The sequence below is a fragment of the Microtus ochrogaster genome, unplaced genomic scaffold (genome assembly GCF_000317375.1).
Source record: "Microtus ochrogaster isolate Prairie Vole_2 unplaced genomic scaffold, MicOch1.0 UNK2, whole genome shotgun sequence".
Lineage (NCBI taxonomy): Eukaryota > Metazoa > Chordata > Mammalia > Rodentia > Cricetidae > Microtus > Microtus ochrogaster.
In genome coordinates this window covers 2,109,000-2,131,942 of record NW_004949100.1, presented here as the reverse complement: position 1 = coordinate 2,131,942, position 22,943 = coordinate 2,109,000, and the positions used below count along the sequence as shown (strand labels likewise).

The 22,943-nt window shown below is 33.2% G+C and overlaps 1 protein-coding gene across 5 annotated transcripts in view; it reads left to right on the top strand.

Annotated features, from left to right (window-relative positions):
• The window catches only part of Pcdh9 (protocadherin 9), an 830,869-nt gene that overhangs the window by 284,092 nt on the left and 523,834 nt on the right, over positions 1-22,943 (top strand). For 3 of the 5 annotated variants that reach the window (XM_026788356.1, XM_005365348.3, XM_026788355.1), the window contains exon 3: positions 16,520-16,621. The exons of the other annotated variants lie outside the window; for them this stretch is intronic. In XM_026788356.1, coding sequence (XP_026644157.1) covers positions 16,520-16,621 — 102 coding nt within the window. The remainder of the gene's footprint in view (positions 1-16,519; positions 16,622-22,943) is intronic. 5 annotated transcript variants of the gene reach the window in all.

The following is a 22,943-nucleotide window of genomic DNA, read 5'->3' as shown; positions in this document are numbered from 1 at the left end:
CACACACACACACACACACACACACACACACACACACACACACACCAGGTGGGTTATGCAAACCGACAGCCATTCTTTCTCGTTCAACTTTTCCTCTAGTTTTCCTTTGCTTTTCTACCACCAGTTCATCTACTTTCCTTTGAAAAACAAACAAAAAACCCCATAGAATCCATGTACGTTGCTGTAATGCACTACTACTAGAGTATCTACTCAAGTATGTGTAGACTTTCAGGGTCCACATCTGTGGAGAAAAATTACTCACCAATGCCCAGCATTTATAAATTGTCAATAATTTCTTAGCTTTGAGTGTGAGTTCATGGTAGCCTCACCTATGCATGCTGTGCTTTTTGCTGTCTCTGTGGGTCAGTGTAAATGATAGTTCTGCTTTGCCTGGCAAATACTGTTTTACTACAGGTTGCTGCTGTTTCTGACTTAAAGAATTATTTTCTTTCCCTTTCTAAAATAATCCATGAGTCTTGGTGGCAGGCAGTGTGGTACAGATGTACCATGGAGAACTGAGTACACCAGTCTCTTATTTGTAGTAATGTTTAATTTGTATTTTAGTAAATAAAGCTTGCCTGGAGATCAGAGAGTAAAACAACCACCCTGATCAGCGTCACAGAGCAGGAAGTGGTGACACACACTTTAATCCCACTAGCCACAGGGAGGCAGAAGAGAAATCAGGTAGTACGATGCAAAAAAATAAAATAAAGTAGCTTGATGGTTAACTGTGTGGGAGAACGGTAATGTGAGGTGTAGAAGGGAGTTTGGGGAGAGGTAACGGTAAAGAGATTTGAAAATTCCATCTGAAAATCTTCTGCTACAGAAGCTTCTGTATAGATAGAAAAATATATAAAATATAGTTACCCTATATTGGAGATTGGAAGTGGGGAGATAGACCTTGAACACGCACACTCTCAAATAAAATATATTAGGCTACTCTCTTGAAACTGTAACCCCTGGAACTTTAGCTTTTCTTTCTTTAAAAAAAAAAACCAATTTTTTCTCACACAATACATCTCTATTACAGCTTCAGTTCCCTTTCCTCCTACCAATGCCCAAACCCTTATCACCCCTTGTCCCAGATCTACTCACCCTCCATTTCCTTTTCAGAAAAGAGCAGACCTCCAGGAGATGATGACCAAACAGGACAAAACAAGATGCAGTAAGGCAATGCAAAAGCTGTGATATCACAGCTGAACAAGGCAATCCAATATAAGTAAGAGTCCTAAGAACAGGCAAAAACACAAGAGACATAACATATCCCACAAAAGCACCATGCAAAGAGCTATAAAGCATAAGCAGCAGACCAGGTGCAGACCAATGCAAGCTCTGTACCTGCCACTTGAGTCTCTGTGAGGCCATGTGAGCTCTGCTTAGCTAATTCCTTGGGCTATGTTCCCCTGATGTCCTCCATCCATCCCTTCTGCCTCCTATAAACTTTCATCCTTCTCTTACATTGTGTTCCCTGATCTCTGAAGGCAAGGACCCAGTGAATATCTCTAATTTCGTTTCCCTTGGCAAATTTTCTGGCTGTGGGTCTTTGCTCCTTCTCCATCTGGACCTGTTGCTGCCAACGATAGCACCTAACTGACTTAGAAGACATGGAGAGATTAAGCTGGTACTGACCTGGATGCTTCGTCCCTACTGGCTCACTTTCATAACACTAGAAACCACTATATATGCTCTTGGACGAGAAAAGTCATTAGGCATCTTGCCCACCTTTGAATCTTAGGAGCCATAATAACAAATGCCCTAATCTATATTAGTTTATCTGCTTGCAATGTTTTAGCCCTCTAGGGGACTTCCTGCAATTTTATACCCACTTTATTTTGTATGAACTGTACCTTTCAAATGCCTTCATGTCCAATAATCAAATCACTTTTGAACATCTTGGCCATATTCTCTGCCATACGGGAGAGGGACCATTGTTCCTGTAGGTACATCAGAATCATGTGTTATAGCATGTTCCTGTTATTTTTCAGTGAATGTAATAGTCCTCCATTACAATACTATTACAAATGCGCTTCTATACAAGCTATCTGTTTAATTCCAAATGTCCATTTTTCCAGCAAATCTCTCCAGCTTTATGGGAGGTTATGTATTTTGTGGTTCTATAACAGTCTGAAACTAAAATTACTAATATATTTGTAAGCTTTTAAAGGAATCTTTTACTCATATGATACTGTTTACAATATACAATGAGGAGAGAAATTGGTTATATATATATTATTTTATAATAATAAATTATTCCTATAGTACTTATGTGTGTTGTGAGTATGAAAGATAAGGAGAATTTAGTAACAAGGGTATAGGGAGATGACAAGCGCTCCAGACAAGTGTCTTAGATGCTGCAAGGAATACTACCAGAATAAACAAGCAAACAAGCAAATATTAAATATTAAATAAAATAAATAAAACTGTTTTCCTCCTGAGGCTGAAGCAAGGCTGAACAGAGCAGAAGAGCTGGTTTATAAGGAAGAAATTGCTGTCATAATTCACTGGCATTTAGGAGGCTACGAAAAGCATGCAATTATATGAAGCTCTTCAGCAAGAACTAAACAATCAGAAAATAAAGTGACCAAGCATGTAGACTAAGAAACACCAAGATGAGGAGCATGTGTGACACGGAGTTGAAGGTTATTCGAGACAGATAAGGAAAGATTAATTCCATGGAAGAGAAAAAAAGAGAGAGAGGGTGAATATTTTCCCAGTGTAATTTATCAAATGAACATTGGAACAGCCACTTCTACTCTATAAGTGTTAGCTCACTCTCCTACTTATATTCTTTCTTTTGTTTTCCAAAATGACTTATTTTTAAATTTTTATTATTTAAACAAATTTTAAATTTAAATATATTTGATAACATTTCTTCCAACTCCCATATCCTTCAAAATCCTCTCCCATTCCAATCCATCCAACTTTATTTTTCAAAATAAAAGTAAAACCCAAATGCAACACTAAACGCCCCCCCCCAAAAAAAAGAAAGCAAAATTAAATTACAATCTCACCCAAAAATGAAAAAGCACCACCAAATTGTAACAATATAAAGGAAAATGGTGATGATGATGATGATGATGATGATGATGATGATGATGATAATGATGATGACGATGATGATGATGATGATGTAGTTCTACTACTCCTGAACCTGTTCTGGAAGAGTTGATAAACGCAGTGTCACTCTATTTGAGAAAACCAATTTTCCCTCTCCCAGAAGATAACAGTGAAAGCTTAATTGTTAACATTTTCTTTAGTGGCTAAGTTTTGATTCTTTCATCAATTTGTTCATTTTAAAACACATAGAACAAAACAAAATTTAATATAAAATAAATCCTATCATGTTGAAGTTCAACAAGACAAACCAACAGAAGACATAAGAATCAGAGATCTACTCATTTGCACACTCAGAAAATGAGGTGAAACTATAATCTGGAAGCATAATATATACACAGAGAATGTGGTACAGTCTTTGGCAGGCCATATGCATGCTGTGTTATGCTCACATGAGCTTTGTAGTGGCTGATTTAGAAAAGTTTGAGTTACTGGTGTCCTCCATCTTCTCTGGCTCTTACACTCTTTCTGACTCCTCAGAGTGACTTCAAATGATAACTTGCTATACTCAGAGATTAGCACTTTGCCCATCATTTATCAAAGACATTTCCTCATGAAACAGGTGGGAAAAATATAGGTGCACACATGTAGGCATTCCACAGAGAATATCATTGAGCCCTAACTAAAATATCTCTATTTACCTGTGTTCTTTGAAGTGAGGAAATTAGTTAAAAAAAGAATTTTGATTATCAAAACACATAAAATAGTGAAATAGTATGTCTTAGTAATGTTTGATCCGAAGATCTGGTCCCCTTTACTTTTTGTTTTTCACTGTTCTAAACATAGCAAAGTATCCTGATGACAAGAACACCACTCAGTGATATTGCAGTCATCAGGCTCTGGTTTCTACAAGTGTTAACCCAGAAAGAAAAATGCCAATGATGTTATAAAGTAATTTACCTGCATGCAATGTATATCATAATAAAGTTGTTTATATGACTTATTCCTCTGACTATGTTATCATGAGAATATTTATATTTTTTCAACTTTTAGTGGGTATATTTTCTCTTACATATACCTGTTATCTGTATTGTATTTTACGCCTTTTGTAACATCTGTTTTTAAACTCATTTTACCCTGATTCACAATGAGTAACGCTGGGAAAATACAAATAGCATGCCAACACATTTATTTCGCCAAAGCCCTCTTGAGATAATGTCTGAATTTTCATCAAGACTGTAGTGATTAGTGTTTCTGATTATGGTAATCAAATAACTCATTAGTGATTGCATTTCAGAGACTATTTAAAATATAAAATGTTTCAAGAATATGGTGAGTCATTTGTCTTATGCTCTTCAATACTAGAAAAATTGAGAGAACAATTTTGGATCTTAAAATTATGCATTGATAAAAATATATGCAGCAAGACTCTGCCCTACTTTTATAGGCACATGTTGGCAAAGTCTTAGTTTCGTGGCAGTTCATTTAAGGAGTACGCTTATTTATATATGGTGCATAAATTGAGTGAAAGTTGCTGCCTTTTCTGACTTGACATCAACATAAACTATCAAGTGAGGAAGAAAAGCTTTCAACAAGTGAAGAGGATATTTTATTAGTCAATATGCAATATGTGAATTTGGCAAGCCACATAAGAGAATGTAGGTGCTGGCTTTATTTTTAAACAAGTTTTCATTTACTGGTAGTTTCAGTTTAATGAGCAGTAGAAAATAAGTTTTTGCTATCTTTCACGTGTCCTTTTTACAGCTTGCTTAAAAGTTTGTCAATAGTTGCTGAATGTGCTCTTTATTAGGTGTTTGTGCCTACTAGGATGTTTCTTCCTTGGGCAAATTTCTCCTGTTGTGTTTAGCTATTTATTTTAATAAGGCAGTGAACAAATTTGTATACTTCGCCATGCTTTAGAGACCTCACCAGGGAATAAAAATGGCAAATATTCTCTGTATTTTAAGAAGATATGTACAATGTTGATATGCTTAAAAGTACAAAATACTAATTAGAAACTTTATTCAAGGCTTGCTTATGATCAACTCCTTATGCAAAAATGTAAATTACAAGAAGTATTTATATATACAGCTATTCTATATTAATGTGTATGTCTGTTATATAGAAACACACGCATATGTTTTATAGTATTTACTTTTATGTTGATAACAGCCCTTTTAAAGCTGAGGTTTTAGGATGTGATTGATGTATTGTATGTCATAGATTCTGAGCATAGGACATTTTGAATTGAATTCCCAACATTTTAATATCAAGTTAAGCAGCAACTTTATGAAAATTCTTAATAGTAAAGGTTATCTTTTCTTATGTTTAATGGGCATCTTAAATGAATTAGATAAGGGACAAAGTTCAATATGTTGACAATCATTTGCTATTAGCACCTTACCTAATAAGTAAAGGCCACTTTACATTATAAACATGTAATTTATAACAAGATAATGAAAATCCTGAGAATATATAACTCAAGATACACTAATTTGTCAAATGTTGAAGTTTTTCAAAGAAAAAACTATAAATTCTTATTAGCAAGAACAGTTTTCAAGTCCATATTCCATTTATTAGATGAGTGTCAGTGCTGTGGATGACAAAGAAAACACCACCCCATAGATCTTCGTACAATGTACACCTGAAAGAAAGGCACAGAGAAACTCAGAGTTACTGAGACTGACGCCAGTTACATGGTATGTTTGTTGTGATGACTCTATGTTCTTTCATGCTGCGTTCCTAAGAAAACCAGCCATTACCCAGTTACTTCTTTCCCTTCTGTCCCTTGAAGCATACATACAAGAACATCTCACTGCCTCCTGCCTAGGAAGTGGAAAATGGATGTATATGCACACACACACACACACACACACACACACACACACAAACACACTCATGCACACACACAGACATGCACACATATATACTTATTTCTCACTACACATCTGACTATTTGTAGGAAGTTTCCACATAAAGGAGAATGCACGTTCAACCTTAAATCTTGCCAACAACATTGGGATATAAAAGAAGAACAAAACACATCAGGGATCACACACAATCACTTTTAATGCCTAAGCAAGTCTTTCTACAAATGGGCAAGTGGAAGATTGTGGGGCATTTACATGTTCTGTGCGATGATTAGGAAGCAAAAGGCATGGGTTGAAGGTTTTTGACATAATGTGTTCTACAAAGGTCTAGGATCTTTGCATCTGGGCATAATATCAGAGTTAAACAGCTAACCACAGAGATAAGAAACCAACACAAATTAGTGCTGATAATCTCATTCTCTGTTCACACCAACTCTCTTACTAATCAAACAATAAGAGAAAGATATTCTCTAAAGGGTCTAGTAGAATCATTGCTGCCATTGGTGAGGAGTCCAAAGGTCAATTCAATTTGGCCACATGGTAATCATTTGAAGCTAACAAACAGCTGTTATAAAGAGTTTGGAATTGTAATAAGTGCTCTTCCATGATCACAAAGATCAGTGCTTCAAAGGCATTGTTTATTAAGATAATTATGTGTGTGTGTGCTCATGTCTATATGTCTAGAGGTGTATGCTAGTGTTTTTCTTAAATTACATTTTGCTATCATTTGGAAGTGGCTTGCTATCGGTTTTTTTAAATGAGTATTTTAAAAATATTCACTCAGTATATGATATAATAATTATATAGTAATTTTGAAATCGTACATTTGTGTTGTAAAAATATCATGAAATTAAATGTTAATCTCTTAGTTAAAATAAATATATTCAGTTTTATTGTAAAATGAAAATAGGAGGATCCTTTTTTGGTATTATTCTAAATAATTTAATATTTTCAAAACATAAAATTAATAAGAGTAGTGTCTACCTTGAATGATTACAGATTTTAACATTCTACTTTATTTTTAACTGTCCTAAATGGCATTTGACCATACTGCTGAATACATTTGAGAGGTATGGGAGCTTATTTCAGGGGCCTCATGTAGTGTACACTAATAATAAATGTGAATTATTTACTTGTCTTTACCTTTCATTAGTTATTTAAAATATTATTATGTATAAAGGAATCGGTGGATCTATGAACATTTCCATTAATTGGGGGGAATCATGATGTGATGCTTTTGAAGAATATCAGTACACTGTTATAGTCTCTTTTATTACTAATATGCTCTCTCTGTGTGTATATATATATGTATGTATATAAATTTGTTTATGTATATACATAAACACATTTCATACTTTGATTTAATAAATGTCTGCACTAATTGCCATAGTGTCCTTCAATCTCTCACCCAGAGATAATTCATGACAGCAGATTAGAGAAGCATTAATGTTTAAGTCATCAGATCTTTGGCCTTGGATTAAAAGACAAAGAGTAAAATAGTTTTACTGAAATAATATTAGTTTGGAGCTGGAAGACAAAAAATAAAAGAAAAAGAAATTCCATAGATGAAGTCTATTAACAGTGACGATAGCAGCAGGCATTTCTTGTTTGTTGAATTATATTCCTTCAAGGATTTTTTACACTATTTTATTAGAAAAAATACTTTTCAAACCTTGAAAGTGAGCCTGTTTCTCCTGTGTCTTTGATTTGTTCCTTAAAGTACATGAACGTTAATATTGAAACTTGATCTGAAAAGTCCTACAGTTTGTGAGACATTCAGTCTTAGGCAAGCTAGACTTAGAGATTTCCCATCTAGTAACACGGTAGCTTATTTAGCATGAGACTGTTTAGTTTTATCCATTTCAGGCGATAGGTCAAGTTCCAATTTGTTTTCCGTAAAGAGGAAGTAGAGTTGACGTATTTCAGAATCTGTGGCATGTGTTTTGTGTGTGTGAATAAGAGGTAATTGGAGCCGTGTGTGGAGGCACAGGTACTATCGCGTAGCTAATGCCATATGCCAGAGCTTTCGAAAGCATCAATTTAAAGAATGAAATAAAAAGACATGTATTTATATTCAAATTTAGATATTGCACAATTCAGATACATGCATTTAAGATTAGAATGTGAACTATGAATATTAGAACAGATCTTCTGAAGTCACATATTTAACCGTTGGGTTTAGTTGACATTAGAATGAAAGGCTAAAATAAAGCACCCCCTCTTTGCTTCCTCTGGCATATACAACTGCAAACTTAGATTCATGTTTCAGGTTTACTTTCAAAATATTTCATTTCTCAAAAGTAGCCTTGGAAGAAACAACACACTAGCCTTGAAAAACAATATTCAAATAACTGGCATAGCCTTAAATTTTTAAATCACTGTATAGCACTCTGGAATCGAGCCTCTGAAATTATTATTTGATTTCTTTGGATCAAGGTTTACTTGCAGACTGTGTTTTTTTTTTTTTTATGCCTGGCATGCAGATAGACAAAACTAATATTATTTTGAAATGTTTATTTTGGGAATATTTTTGGAATATAATGATGACTCAGTTCAGGTTTCAAAAGTTTTCTCTTTACCACAGACATTTCTAAACATAGTTATAAATCTGTGAGTATATTTTTTTCTGAAATGGTTAACTCTAGAATTTTCAATAGATACTATATATACTAAATGCAAAGCATATGGTTTACTCCAACATATTTAAATTTCATAAATGTCTTACATAATGTATCAGTTTAATACATAAATGTAATATTTTGTAAAAATACTTATTCTAGTATTAGTTAAGCCAATTTTACAAACTAAAATGACCCTAATAAAATTATATATATGATCACTTACATTAAAGAGTTTTCCATAAACTTGATGATAAGTTTTTTTTTTGTGTGTGTGTGTGTGTGTGTGTGTGCATTATTGGTCACATATGTACATTAAGATGCTACTTCACAGCACTTTCACAAATTTGTGCTGTGGTCTAATATGCTAATTTTAGCCTCACTTTTTTTTTAATATCATTTCAGATTTGTTTGGAAATTTTTGCCATAACTTCTTCTTTCTTCTACATTAGTTAACTACAATGGAAATGAAATAGGCTAGCAAAAGTACACAGACCATCAATTAACTTTTTTCCCCCTGAAATCTTTCTATTCATTTCAGACGCATAACAGATAATTTGCAATCTTAAATTCTAAGTGATCACATTTCATGTTGGACTTTTCTAATACGGTGGAACTATTTAGAAACTTTTAATCTATGATTCCTGTGTTGGGAAATTCCAGTTTTAGATATATTCAGAGTACAAAGACAATTTAACAATGAATATACAGACAAATCTCAAGAATTTTATAACAAATCATAAAATGAGCTTAAGGAAGCTGAAAACATTCACCTTAAATATGATACGGGTTGATTTGGGAACTGAAAATGTATGCTATTCCCTCTTTATAATACGTTTGGCCATAATTATTTTTTTAAGTGTCTAGGGAGTGTGTATTGTTTACAGCCATTTGCTTAAAATGCATAATGAAGTTGCAATATAACAATCAAATGGCATTAACAGAACTCTATTGTAGCAAAAGAAGATGTAACCCTTTTGTCCTTCGAGACCACTCAGTGTATCCCGCAAGGGAAGGTAATAATGCGAGGCTTATGAGAAACAAATGAATAAAGTGTAAAGCATAGAGCATCAGTGTTTGAACATAAACATATTTTCTGAGGAAATTCTATTTCAATCTACATTTATAGCAATTGTGTCAAAAGAATTGTATAAAGCTGTACCATGAGGTCTATAAACCTTTTAGAGAGATATGCCATGAACTTCACGGAAGCAGTTATGATTTGTGGTACTCAGGCAGGTGGTTTTGGACTCTTCTATGATGAGTCATGACCTGAAAGTACTTCTGGTTTCATCTCTATTAACTTATAAAGACTGGAGATAATTTCTAATGAAGGCATTTACAACTGAATGAGGGAAAAATGTTTAGTCTTTATTTAGTAAGACCGTGTTCATTTCCTAACACCGAGAGCCCTTGTATTCTTATTGCACCTCTATCTGTGCAGTCTTTGCAAACCTGAGTTTAAAATTTCTTACAAAAAAAAAAAGAAGAAGAAGAAATAAAATACTTCAGATGGGCAAAATAAATAGTTTCCTCTGAAGAAATAGGATGGGGTAGAAAAGAATGTCCTAAACTTAAAAAAAGAAGAATCCAGAATGAAAATTGGAAGAATGGATGAAATGGTGGAGATAATTTGCAAAGACGGAAGAAGAGTGTTATTGATAAGAGAGTTAGAGGACTCTCCCTTTTTTACACAATGGAAAAGGGAGTCTGCTGTAATTATTTTATTTTATTTTGCAGAGAGTATGAATGATGCAAAGAACACTATAGGGAAAAATGTGGCAGTTCTTTGAAGTTGGACAGGTGTCGGAGGAGAGACACTGTTTGTTGGTCCAGACTGCCCAGAACCAAAATAACCACACAGAAACTATTCATTAAATCACTGGCCCACTAGCTCTACCATCTTATTAGCTAACTCCTACATCTTAATCTAACACATTTCTAGTAATCTGTGTATCGCCGTGTGGTAGTGGCTTATAGGCAAAGATTTGGCATTTCTGACTCTGGCAGCTCCATGGTGTCTCCTCTGACTCTGACCTTCTTTCTCCCAGCCTTTAGTTCTGTCTTCCCTGCCTACCTTACTTCTCCCATATCAACAGGCCAAGGCAGTTTCTTTATGCATTAATGGTAATGATAGCACACAGAGTGGGCTCCTACATCAGACAAGATTTAATCTGTCTATATATTCACCTAATAAATTCAGATCTGTGTATTTGGTTAACAGATGACTAATGAAACCACTTCCTGCAGGAAGTTGATCGGGGACAGAGAATAAAAAGGCCAGAATCTACTTTATGCTTATTATTCCTGATTTGAGTAATCTCAATTTTCAAAGGCCTTGTTTCTTACTTTTGTTCTAACTTGTGTCTTGTAGATTTTAAGTCTTAGCAATTATAACTTTACAGGGAGTTCAGTTAGTAGGGACAGAGAGAAACTTCTAGAGAGTTAGAAGCAAAACACATTATGCATTATAAATTATTGTAAAAGTTTTGCAATGGTATTCATTTATTCTTTCAAAAGTTTTATATAAATATATTCATATTTCAATAAATATAATGATGCTCAAAATATAATGATGCTCAAGAACTGTCCTGGAGATCAGCAAGGGAAACTTATCTTTTTTGAATTAAAATGAAGGAAAACTACATTTTAAAAAAAATTAAAAAGAGCTTTAAGGTGAAACAGCATTATGTTCTTTGTCTGGCTTCAAAATAATACTTATCAAAAGAGAGACAGTTACGGAATTTTTCTTTCAAGTAGATGAAGACCATTACAAAAAACACAACCAATCAAAGTGCAGATTTGTGGTTCCCAGTCCCAATAAACATAGCTACAAAATACTCCTACATCTAAAGCCCACAGAACATTGTGGATGATGGGGAAGAAAGATTTTAAGTGCCAGAGAAAATACATCTCTTAGTAACATCAGAAGCAACACCCATAAAGACTCAGCAACATGACTCCCCCAAAATGAGCTAAACACGGATGATACCCGTAGATACACCAAAGTGGATGGGGAAAAGACCACAAGGCCAAAACCCTACAGAGATACTACAGGCAATCAAAAATTTCTGAGTGGAAGAAATAGTTTTACCAAAGGAAAAATACACCAATTAGTTATTCCAGTACTGCATGGTCAGCTCTGCAAACATAAATAAAAGCAACATTCCACAGACTTAGTAAATTGTTCTTATGAGTTTATGATTATATGTGTATCCATATATATATGTTTATATATATGGATACACACACACACACACACACACACACACACACACACACACACACACACATATATATATATGTTTTTTCTACACAGAGAGTTCCAGAAGAGACAAGGTTATACAGAGAAACACTGTCTTGAAAAACAAATGAAAACCAAAAACAGAAAAATTAGTGAATAAAAGGCTATGAATTTGAAATGAAATAAGATTTTTGGTAGGAGAAAAGTGTTTTTTTTTGTTGTTTTAAACACAAAAATGAAGGAGCATATTAAAAATAGTGTGGTTGTGAGAAAGCTAGAGAGAGAGTAACTCCAAGATCAATAAGAATGATTTTACTGCACATATGATATTTCTTGGGAAGACACACACTATGGATGATGTCAGCACTTGGCTACTCTGAACAGTGCACTAGGAAAAGACTCTCTGAAGAAGTATCAGGGCCCCATCCCTTCTGACACGTTAAAATTTGAAACCAAAACAAATGGTTTATGAAAGTGGAAAATAGAAGAGTGATGATATCATTTGCTGTGCTGTCTTAGAGGGCATTAGGGAGGCATTAGTGAGGATTGAAAGTTGACCCCTGAATTACTAATGCAAAAATTTCTGCTGATGGTGATAGAGTAGTTTAGTGAAATTGAGTTAGTAAGTCTGGTACATGTTTATTGTGCTGTGTATAGTTGAAGAGGAGCTGATGGCACCAACTATAGATAAAATTTAATGTTGATATTTATTATATATATGAATGTAACTTTTTATTAACTTGTAGAAATTTTATATCATAACTTGCAAGAACGAAATATGTTTTTCATGAAAGCAATCATCGGTTTGTTAAAATGGATACAAATGGAATATTCAGTGGGAGGTTTTAACAAATAAACTTGTTATTTAAAGAAAAATATAGCACAAAATTGCAAAGCTAGTGCCTCTATGATGATTATAAGGGATTTGCAAGCATTCCATTGATTTTCATCAAACAATCTTGATTTTGTAAGAAGGGTGGAGGAGGGACAAAATAACAGAATGCACACCTGCTACCATAGAGTGAAATAGGAAAAGTAATGAACTCCCTTGTAGCAAACAAAGTGCCTGGTTTTTATTTATGATTATGTGACTTTTCATGAACCTTTTGTTGCTTTTCAACTATTGATTTTCTTTCTCTTGATATCATGACTATGAAGTGCTTTCTTAGGACTTGTATCAAAATTAAAAGAGCTAAAGTAGCTGTTTGTGTAGCAAGTTTGAGTAGGCTTTTCTATACGTAGTGAATAGCCATGTTCTCAGGAAGCACAATGGGTGTTTGGGGAAAGGAAGTTTAATTCACATATTAAAATACAGGCTATCAATCACAGGTAGTGAAAAATATTGAAGAATTTAAAGTACAAAACAAATGTAGTTACATTACAGGAATTTACATTTAATAAAATTGTTGTTATTGAGCTTACAATATCTCAAATTTGATTTCACATGTGCCTTATAAGAAAAAACCTGATCTAACAAATGAAAATTGGCCATAGTTTTTAATAGAGTAATTCATATTAAATTTTATAAATAGAATATTTTGGTAGGGGAAACCTCAAAAATTTTTTAAAAATTGTTTCATCTTGCAAATTTCAAGGTAAAATTAGATACATATTGACTAAATTATTTCCTTCCAAAGACTTTGTTTGTCTTTTTGTCATTTGGCTATTTATAGTATTTTATATCTAAACACTATTTATAGTATTAATATTTTTATTCATAGATCTGATTCCTGAACATATAATCTTCCAAGAAAATTTCTTCCTTGTTAATGAAAATTTCAAAAAATTAAAGAATTATCTGTGGGTTGAAATTTTCCTTTGTTGTTTTCACTCTTTTACAAAAAAAAAAAAAAAGACTCTTCTATAATGGGATACCAGAGAAGCTTACGGGTCAAGTCTTACTGGAACAGGAGAATTTATCTGAATGTAATTGGTATGTTGCAACAGAACTCCATTTGTGTGTGGTTTATATTTCTTTAGGGTATAAAGTAAGGTCTAAAAGTTCATTCCCAATGGTTCATTCAGTTCTTTGTAAACAGCCTATCCTAGGCAATCATTCTTATACTGAATTTAGTTCTGTAACTTGTCACTATTGATTCTACTGTTGAGTTCAATACACTTCTGTCCATCTTTGAATTACTTTTCAAAATCTTTCTATTTGAACTTCTACAACTTCTCATGAATTGACAAATAGTATCTCCTTAAAGAGTTTACTGTAGGTTCTTATATTTTGAATGCAAACCAACCAAGGCCTTCTCAACAGCTCATCTCGCAGGACTCTGCCCTTGGAGCCAAACCCAAATGATCCTGTACTGCTTAGTACTCATCAACTTGATATAGAGTCATGTGGTGTTGTAGAACATCGCTTGGCTTGTGCGTTCCCAACCGCTCAGACCAGAAACAATCACTCAGAAACTATATTATTTAAAACATTGCTTGTCCAATGACGCTAACATATTCCTACCAAGCTCTTACATATTAAATTAACCCATTTCTATTACTTTGTATTTTACCACGTGGTTCGTGGCCTACTGGCAAGGTTATACCTGGCAGCTTGCAGCTTTCTCTTCTGGCGACTCCACGGCCTCTCACTGGTTTCACCTTATTTCTCCCAGCATTTAGTTGAGTTTTCTCAGCTTATCTCTATTCTACTAAGTCACTGGCTGGAACAACTTCTTTCTTCAATAACCAATAAAAGCAACACATAGGCAGAAGGACTTCCCACACTAATGTGGTAAGTGGGACCTTCAATTGAGGAATTTCCTCCACCAGATTGGCCTTTGAACAAGTCTGTTGGACATTTTCTTGACTAAGGATTGATGAGGGAAGGCTCAGCCAACAGTAGGCAGAGTCAACCATGGTAAGACCATAATGGATGATATAAGAAAACAGGCTGAGAAAGCTTTTAGGGGCACGAGATATGCAGCATTCCTCTGTGGTTTCTATATCAGTTACTGCCATTAAGTTCCTGACCTGAGCTTCTGTTCTGGCTTCCCTCAGTGATGGACTGTGTAACCTATAAGTCAAATAAATCCATTCCCATTCATATTGCTTTGGGTTTTAATGTATCAATAGAAATCCAAAGTAGAAAATTTCTCATCTTTTTCCACAGCAATTTATGCATACTTTTTTAGGTATCTTTACAAGTCACAATGGTTAATGACTCCTTTATACTGTTTAAGTGCCAGAGTTAGTTTATCAGTTATTACATGTCATACCTTTATGACCTTTAAGTCTTAAGATAGTGTGCACATATATATGCACATAATAACTGACTTCCTCCACACAAAGTGGACAAACAAACAGAACAAAATGTGTGAAAGACATAGTTCAGCATACGTCATAAAAGTTCATCTAACTCAGGAACTTCGAATTCAATGTAAAATCAGCAAAGCATTTATCAATAATTACACAAGTTTTTAATTAATTGGTATGAAGCAGATCTCTGTTATTAGTGGTTTTTAAAAGTTCTCCAGATGAATCTAATATATTATCAAGGTAAGAACAACTAATGAGGCATAGGGATTTAGGAAATGTTTTTTGCATGGGGGGGGGCTACATAATACATGAGCTGTTAAAGGAGATTAATCAGCAAGAATAGACATGCAGAAAAACTAGGCACAGAAGCTAATTAAAATGTGTAGGATCATCACAGTTGAAAATAAATGTTTAAAGAGATGTTTTATTTTTATTGTTTTAGATAACACAGGAAGCTACTGGAAAGAAATATCAAAGAAAACATTCCAGTTAAGGATCAGTTAAGGATAAAGATATTCAGATGATTTTAAGTGCCTTCAATGAATTGATATTGGCCAGCTGAGATTTTATACTCATAAAAGTTAGTTGGATTCTCAAAAATGCCAATCACTATTTGCTTGAATTACCCATGTAGAGTTATCATAGTAGTTGAGGTATAAACGAAGCTGAAATCAAACCACTTATGAATGTATATGTTTGTGCGTATATATGTGTATGTGTATATGTGTGTGTGTCTGTCTGTATATATCATGACATATTTTTTCTGTACTAAAGGTTTGTGAGGAATTATATTAAAAAGTTTTCTTAGATGTCACATAAAAAGTAAAACAAATGAGATAATTATTATCTAAAATGGAAAAACGCATCACAAAATATTTTGAAAGAAAACAAAATTTTTATCTGAGAGTGAAACTAATATGCTCAATGGGAAATGAGTGTGTGATGACTCTTTAGTGGTGATACAATGCTATCATTTATCAAATTAAAAATTTTAGAAGTTAAAATGTTATGCTTAGCAAATGGCTAAACTGCGACAACTGTAATATTTACATCCCTGTCCTGAGACAAGATTAGAGAAGAACAAAGGAAGGAAGATGAAATAAATAATGTTTTGTTTTTAATGAAGAGCTCCTGAGAGAAATATGTGAAGCAGCCATATTAATATAAGTATACAACAACATTCTATAAACTTTTCAAATTCTAAGAGTATTGTACAGGTGATTTGATTAAAATAGTTTTTTTTTGAATAGGAAAAGTCAACTAATATTTGTAACATTATGTCTTCCATTTTCTGTACAAAATATTTTGGCACATTTTACTGCTTTGCCATGGTAGGTACCAATGCATGCTAACTGTGAATGTAGACCCTGGTTAGTTCAAAGTTCATTATATCCTTAGCCTCACAGCCAACTGCCTTGTCTATCAATGGACACTTTACATGTAGTTTGTCACAATTATTTGGTAATCTCTTTCAGTGTAACTCACACAACAAAAGTGACACTATCCCTGTCACACATCAGCAATGTCCAAGCTCTACTGATTTCCACATTCGAGAGAATGAAGAAAGTCATTCCGAGGTATGAATATGTCCATAGAGTGAGTTTAGTACTGAGACATGGCCATTTTCTCTGAGTTTTAAATATACAGTGTTGCCTATTACAGATGTTTTTGTGTGTCTGTTTTCTTTTTATGGCCAGATTTTTATACTAGTGCTTTAATATAACTGAAAGTAAACAGTATTAGAAAAATATGTCCATGAATCATATTCTCTCTGAAAATAGTGTCATGGTAAATTTAACATGTTCATAACAGAAAATCTTTGCTTTAGCTATTTTTGGAAAAAATAATGTGTTACCTTCTTTAGGAGTTACATGATTTTGGTTGATTCATTTTTATTAATTGAGATAAGGTATATGCATAATAATGCATCAAAAGTTATAATTTTCACATAAAGATATAAAATACATTCTTGGCTTATATACACGAGTTATGTTGGAAAATGTATTAACTCTTCACCTTTAAAGTCATATTTCTTCAAATTTGATTAATTAACCTGTATGATTAAACATAATATTTTTAAAAAGCTGTTACTTTTTAAATGATAATTTTATTCTCAGTAAAATATGAAAATTCTGTTTACTTTCTTATTATGCAATGTTAAGTGATCTAGCTCATTATGCCTATGCTATTGTGTTGGCTGTAGTTAGAAATGTGTTTGCCTTCTTGTGTGTGTATGTTTGTGTGAGTGTGTTCATTAAAAAACACACATTATTTATAGTATTAACAATTTTAAACATTTTTCTTACTATTTTAATAATTTAACTTAAATATAATTACATAACTTCTGCATATCTTTACCCCAGCTATTCCCTTACCATCCTAGGTCCCTCCCAAGTACAGGGTCTTATTTCTTTGATTATTAAATCACAAAAGTAATTAAATCAGTATATAAATTTCAATACTGTTATATGTTCTCACATTATTATGTAATAGATAAAAAATCCATATTGAAAGATATTAAGTTATGTTTGTTATATATAACTTGAAACATGTTTTTATATCACTTACTTTCTGAAAACATTGAATTCATGAATAATATTGTATTTGTTGTTCAATTTGTCATGAATAGATTTTTTATCCAATTCCTCAAATTATGAAAGAATATTAACAGTTATTAAAGGCTCTTTTTTCTTTCATTTTGTTTTGTGTTTGCAACAGTTCTGTCATTAACTTGTAAAGGATTATATCATTTTGAAAGGCTTGATATCAACAAAAATTGATAATAGGAATAAAGGTTTTTGGAAAAGGTTAGTTGAGGTTACAAAATACTAAAGGAAAATTTTTAGGTTATATTACTGTGCAATTCTCTTTTTACATATTTTTTATCTATTTCAATAAAAGTACATATTTTTAGTATTGCATATATATGTGAATTTCTCTCAGGTTAATTACTTGACACTTTCAAGGGCAATCACTTCTGATTATCTCTTTGGTGTCCATAATCACTATGTTTTTTCAGAACGAGGAAAATACGATTCCTACATATTTACTAACAATAATAGCATAATATTCATTATGGTGAGGAAATTTTTCATTCGTAAAGATTTAAATAAGTAAAACCTGGCATATTCAAAACAGTCTAAAAGTAAATAAAATCCAAATGTATTTCAAATATTTGAAAATTGCATATTAAAATATTTAATGCCTGTGTTTTTTAATGATAAACTAATAAATCTCATAATATTTTTGATGGCTGCATTTTATAGAAATTGTTGTCTTAAAATATCCTTATCTCGTCAGAGATTTTATGAGATAAAAATAATTTTACACTCATATATTTTAGAGACTCACATTGCACAAGAGTTATATTGGTCTTTTAGTCAAATAAGGAAAAATATATTATTAGTTCAATAAACATAACACTGGTAAAGAAATTTTACTTTGCTATATTAGGAGACATAGACGTACATAATTTTAAGAAAATTTTGTCCCACAGATATTCATTTGACTCTTATTTTTATAAGTTATTACAATGTGAATAATTCTTAACATAGTTTTAGGTTTGTTAAATAGGTTTTGTGTTACAAAATTTAGAAGAAATAAGCAACTTATGCTTTCATAGATTATCTGCTGCATCAAATGCTGTTTCTATCTATTTTTATATAAATTCCTTCATCATTTCTATGTGTCCATCATAAACATAGATTCCTTTATTTGGGTAACACAAATTAGATTCCATGGACTTAAAAATTAAAACACATGGATTTGTGTATGTTAAAGGGTGTATGTACATGGTCTTAGTTTAAGGTGAGGTATGTCTGTGATCAAAATACATTGTACAGAATTATCAAAGAATTAATAAAGATAAATAAAAATATAGTACATCTAATTCCTTAAATGTACATTTTGTTACCAACAAATGTTTGAGGTCTGATATTTCTTAAAAACAGAAGCATGGAGAAAAGTGTATTCTATACTGAGAGCTCCAGTAAGATTGCTGAAGGATAGATGTTTATTATAAATACTCATTACTCATGTATCAATTAATAAAGTGGTTAGTTTTAATAATCAGTTTCTGAAAAGTAATTTATCAAATGTTTATCACTTATTAAGATGAGCAAATAAATAAAGTTGATTATAACCTACAACATAATCTTCTAGAATGCAATCTTATATGAAATATACATAAAATCTAGTAAATATATGTACATTTCAATTATTAATTTTTATGAATTCATGTTTTATTTGCATTAATAAACTAAAAATATTCTATTTTTATAGGTGGATATTTAACTCTATAGGTCTACCTTCCTAATGTCATATTCTGAGTAATTAATGTCAATTTATCTGAATTAAGTTATTACCTTTATATCACCACATTTGATATGAAGCTAAAGCAAGACTGGTAAGACTAGTGGGATTTAAACATCATAAAATTATCATCCTTAGTCTATTGCTTCTTATCTAGAGATAATTATTGCTTACTTATAGAGAAATGCTAATATCTGCTATTGAGATATTTTGGTCCCAGACACTGCTCTAAGTATTTTGTATTCATTGCATTAATTCTTCTAATCTATCACTGAATATAAAACATGTTATAATTGCATGCACTGCTGGCTTAAAAATGCAGTCAATTAAACTCTGACAAATGCTTATTTGCAATTTTTGAATATAAATCTTTCATGTACATTAGAAAACGGATTTTTTAAAAAAATTTTGTTAAAATATTGATTTTTTTTTATGCTGATTGCAACTCCATTCACTAGGTGTGATAATTACTTTCCCTTTATAGATGGGGAAACTGACAATGATGTTGGCTAGTCCAATTGAGTAAAACACAACCACGGCCATATGTATGCTCAAAACCAAAGAAAGTTAACTCTGTTAAGGCAATGCTTAAGTAGAAGCAATCAAAACAAAACATCCGTAGACTGTTTTACTGTCATGGGGCAAACGTATTACAAATTCTTACAAGTAACTGATTACGTAGTGATAACCTCAGGACAACAGAGATGGGTTAGCCTGACCGGGTCAGAATATGAGAAACTGATAGCATAAAAATTGCTTCTGTCCTAGGCTTTCTGATGCAATGTAATGATTCCACCTTAAAAGTGCACAAAAGTGGTTTTCCAAGCAAATGTCAAAGAAAATACTTCATACTTGAAATTCTTTCTTAAATTAGAGTTCAAATAAGGTACAAAATTGAAACTGTCATGTTAAAGCTTCTTTTCCCTTTCTGCCATACCTTCTGTCACCGAACAGACAAAACACGGTAGTGGTTAAAATAGGAGCAGAGAAATGGAAAAGCATGCATTATTTTATACCATTTATGCCTATCACCTGACTAAACATCTTTGATCTATAAATTTCCCTGCCATTTCCCTTCTCTCATACATCACTCTCTTGAACGATACAGCAGCATAAGATACAGATGAATAGAGCTATGAGATTGGTAGGGAAAGGGCTTAGAGTTAAGGTATCCATCCACCCACAAAACACCACCCAGCACACACGTACATACATTCATATCCATATGAATAGCTGTTCCCCGTCACTGTTTTGATGCTTGACCTAGAGAAACCTCACAAAATGGTTTAATATTCAGTATCTGAAATTTTCAGATAAGATTTTCCTTGTAGGAATAAAATTCATATTTCAATGTCAGATGGAAATCTTGGCTTTAAAAGTTCTGGAGACTTGTGGAAGGGCTTGTGAATAAGTGTGAGATGGAGCTGGCAGACCTTGGAAATGTGGCAGTTATTGCAAGTGTGAAATTCACAGGTGCAGATGGTTGATGAAGATATCCCAGAGTGGGCAACTGCAGCAAATCTGCACAGCAAATGGGGAAAACATTTTGATAGGAGAAATATTTTTGACCTTTTATGTAAATTTTAGGATAGTGTTTGGTGAATTCATGAATCAGGAAGACTTATCAACAGTTTTGAGAAGTTACCAACTTTATAAAATATTATGATCGAAACAGTTAATAGAGAAAGAATGTGTCATCGAGTAAGGGGAGCATGTGGAAAGAAAAAGTAAAATACATTAAACTACTACTAATACTATATGTCATATAGTTTAGATTAAAAGCTTTTTAGAAGCAATGTACAAAATAAATATGGTCTTCCATTATTTAAAGCAATCCATGGGTACACCTGGTGCCCAGGACACCAACCAAAGGGACAGAACAGAATTCAGTGCTTGCAAGACAGCTCTGAATTCTGGAAGACAGCAACTGCAATAAAAGAAAGTGCTAGTCATCCGCTGCTTTCAAATGTTAAAAAAGGAAAGGAAAACTCTGGAACATTACTCACATGTATTTTCTTGCTTTGTTTGGACATAGTGATTCTTTATGAAAATATGCATATACTATATATATATATAGGGCTCAATATAACAGCCTTTTACCTGGTGTTGATATGTTTTTGTGTGTGTGTGTGTGTGTGTGTGTGTGTGTGTGTGCGCGCGCACGCGCACGTGTGTATCAGGTATAGATTTTCCTTCTTATATTTCTTATCCACAGAGATGATGTTGGATTATTTCTTCAGGGGAAGCAGAACAAATTACCTTTTATCTCCTTTCTTTTCTTTCCTGCAATTGTGATTTTAACTCAAGATGATTCATAAAATATTCTTTTTTGTTCTTTTGTTCCTCTCTTCCATCTTCACTTATGATTATTTTGGAAATGATACTGGATAAAATATATTAATATTATACAGCATTAAGTCATCATAGATCCTTTTATATATATATTAGATGTTACAGCATAAGGTAATAGACAACTATGCGTGTGTGACTTTGCAAGCAGCATTGAATGTTTAGAAGCTTAAGATGCATGATAAAACCAACACAGAAATATAACACACTAGATAGGGAATATATTGTCAGAAGACTCCAGTAAATATTTTGAAGTAGCGCAGTTTCCTATAACAGAAAAGTGAGTTTACTTAAGTAAAGAGCTTGTATGAAATTTTTGTTTTTGTTGTTGTTTTAGAAAATACACTGGTTCTTTAGTTCAGTTTCCCAACTCCTATTCATATTTAGTCTGTATAGAATGGCCACCCTTTCCTGCTTCCTATTCAACACGTGCTGGCAGTTCCTGCTTCACCACGGAGTGAGTGGGCTTGGTTGCATTCTCAGGAAGAGCCACATTTGACAGATCTGCTGATGGTGTCAACAGTGGTCGCAGCCTTGATGGACGGCACCAAACCTTGAGGTGGCCTAGTTCCTGCTAATTAGTTGTTTGAAGTCACTCTGTGTGCCACAGGCAGGAACTTATCAGCCAAAGACATCTTTACCAGTCAGAATGACAGCCGTGATGCCGCTGCTCTTGGAGAGTGTGGCGTATACAAAGAGACAGGGAAAGGCCTTGCTAGCAGGTGACAACCGCAGTGCTTTTAGATGAAGCCTGCTGAAGAAGTGATAAAACAACCAAGAGTGAAAGCTAGAAAAGAAAAAAAAGGACTAAACCTATATTTTTTGGGTGAGCATAGATACCACTCATAAAATGAAAATAAATAGTACCACTCTTTGAGAACGGAATGTAGCTCTAGCTGCTTCCCGAATACATATGCAGCAAATGAAGTCGCATGATGTTGTGACTAATCCAGCCCAAGCATATGCTTCTGGAATGAACTCAGATGTGTCGCAGTCTTCAAAACTATTCTTTGCATGTCCATTTACAGGGACTGGAAAGCTTGCCAGCAATGCTTGTATTTGAACACCTGGAGAGTACCCAGGCATAAATGATGTTTTGTGTAATGCCTCAGAGAAGAATAAAAACCATCAGCATGTATATGTGGACTTTTTAGAAATATGAAAAAGCTAATAATAACATATATTTAGAGAAGTGTATGTACATTGAATGAATAAGGAATGACATGATTTTCTTTCTTT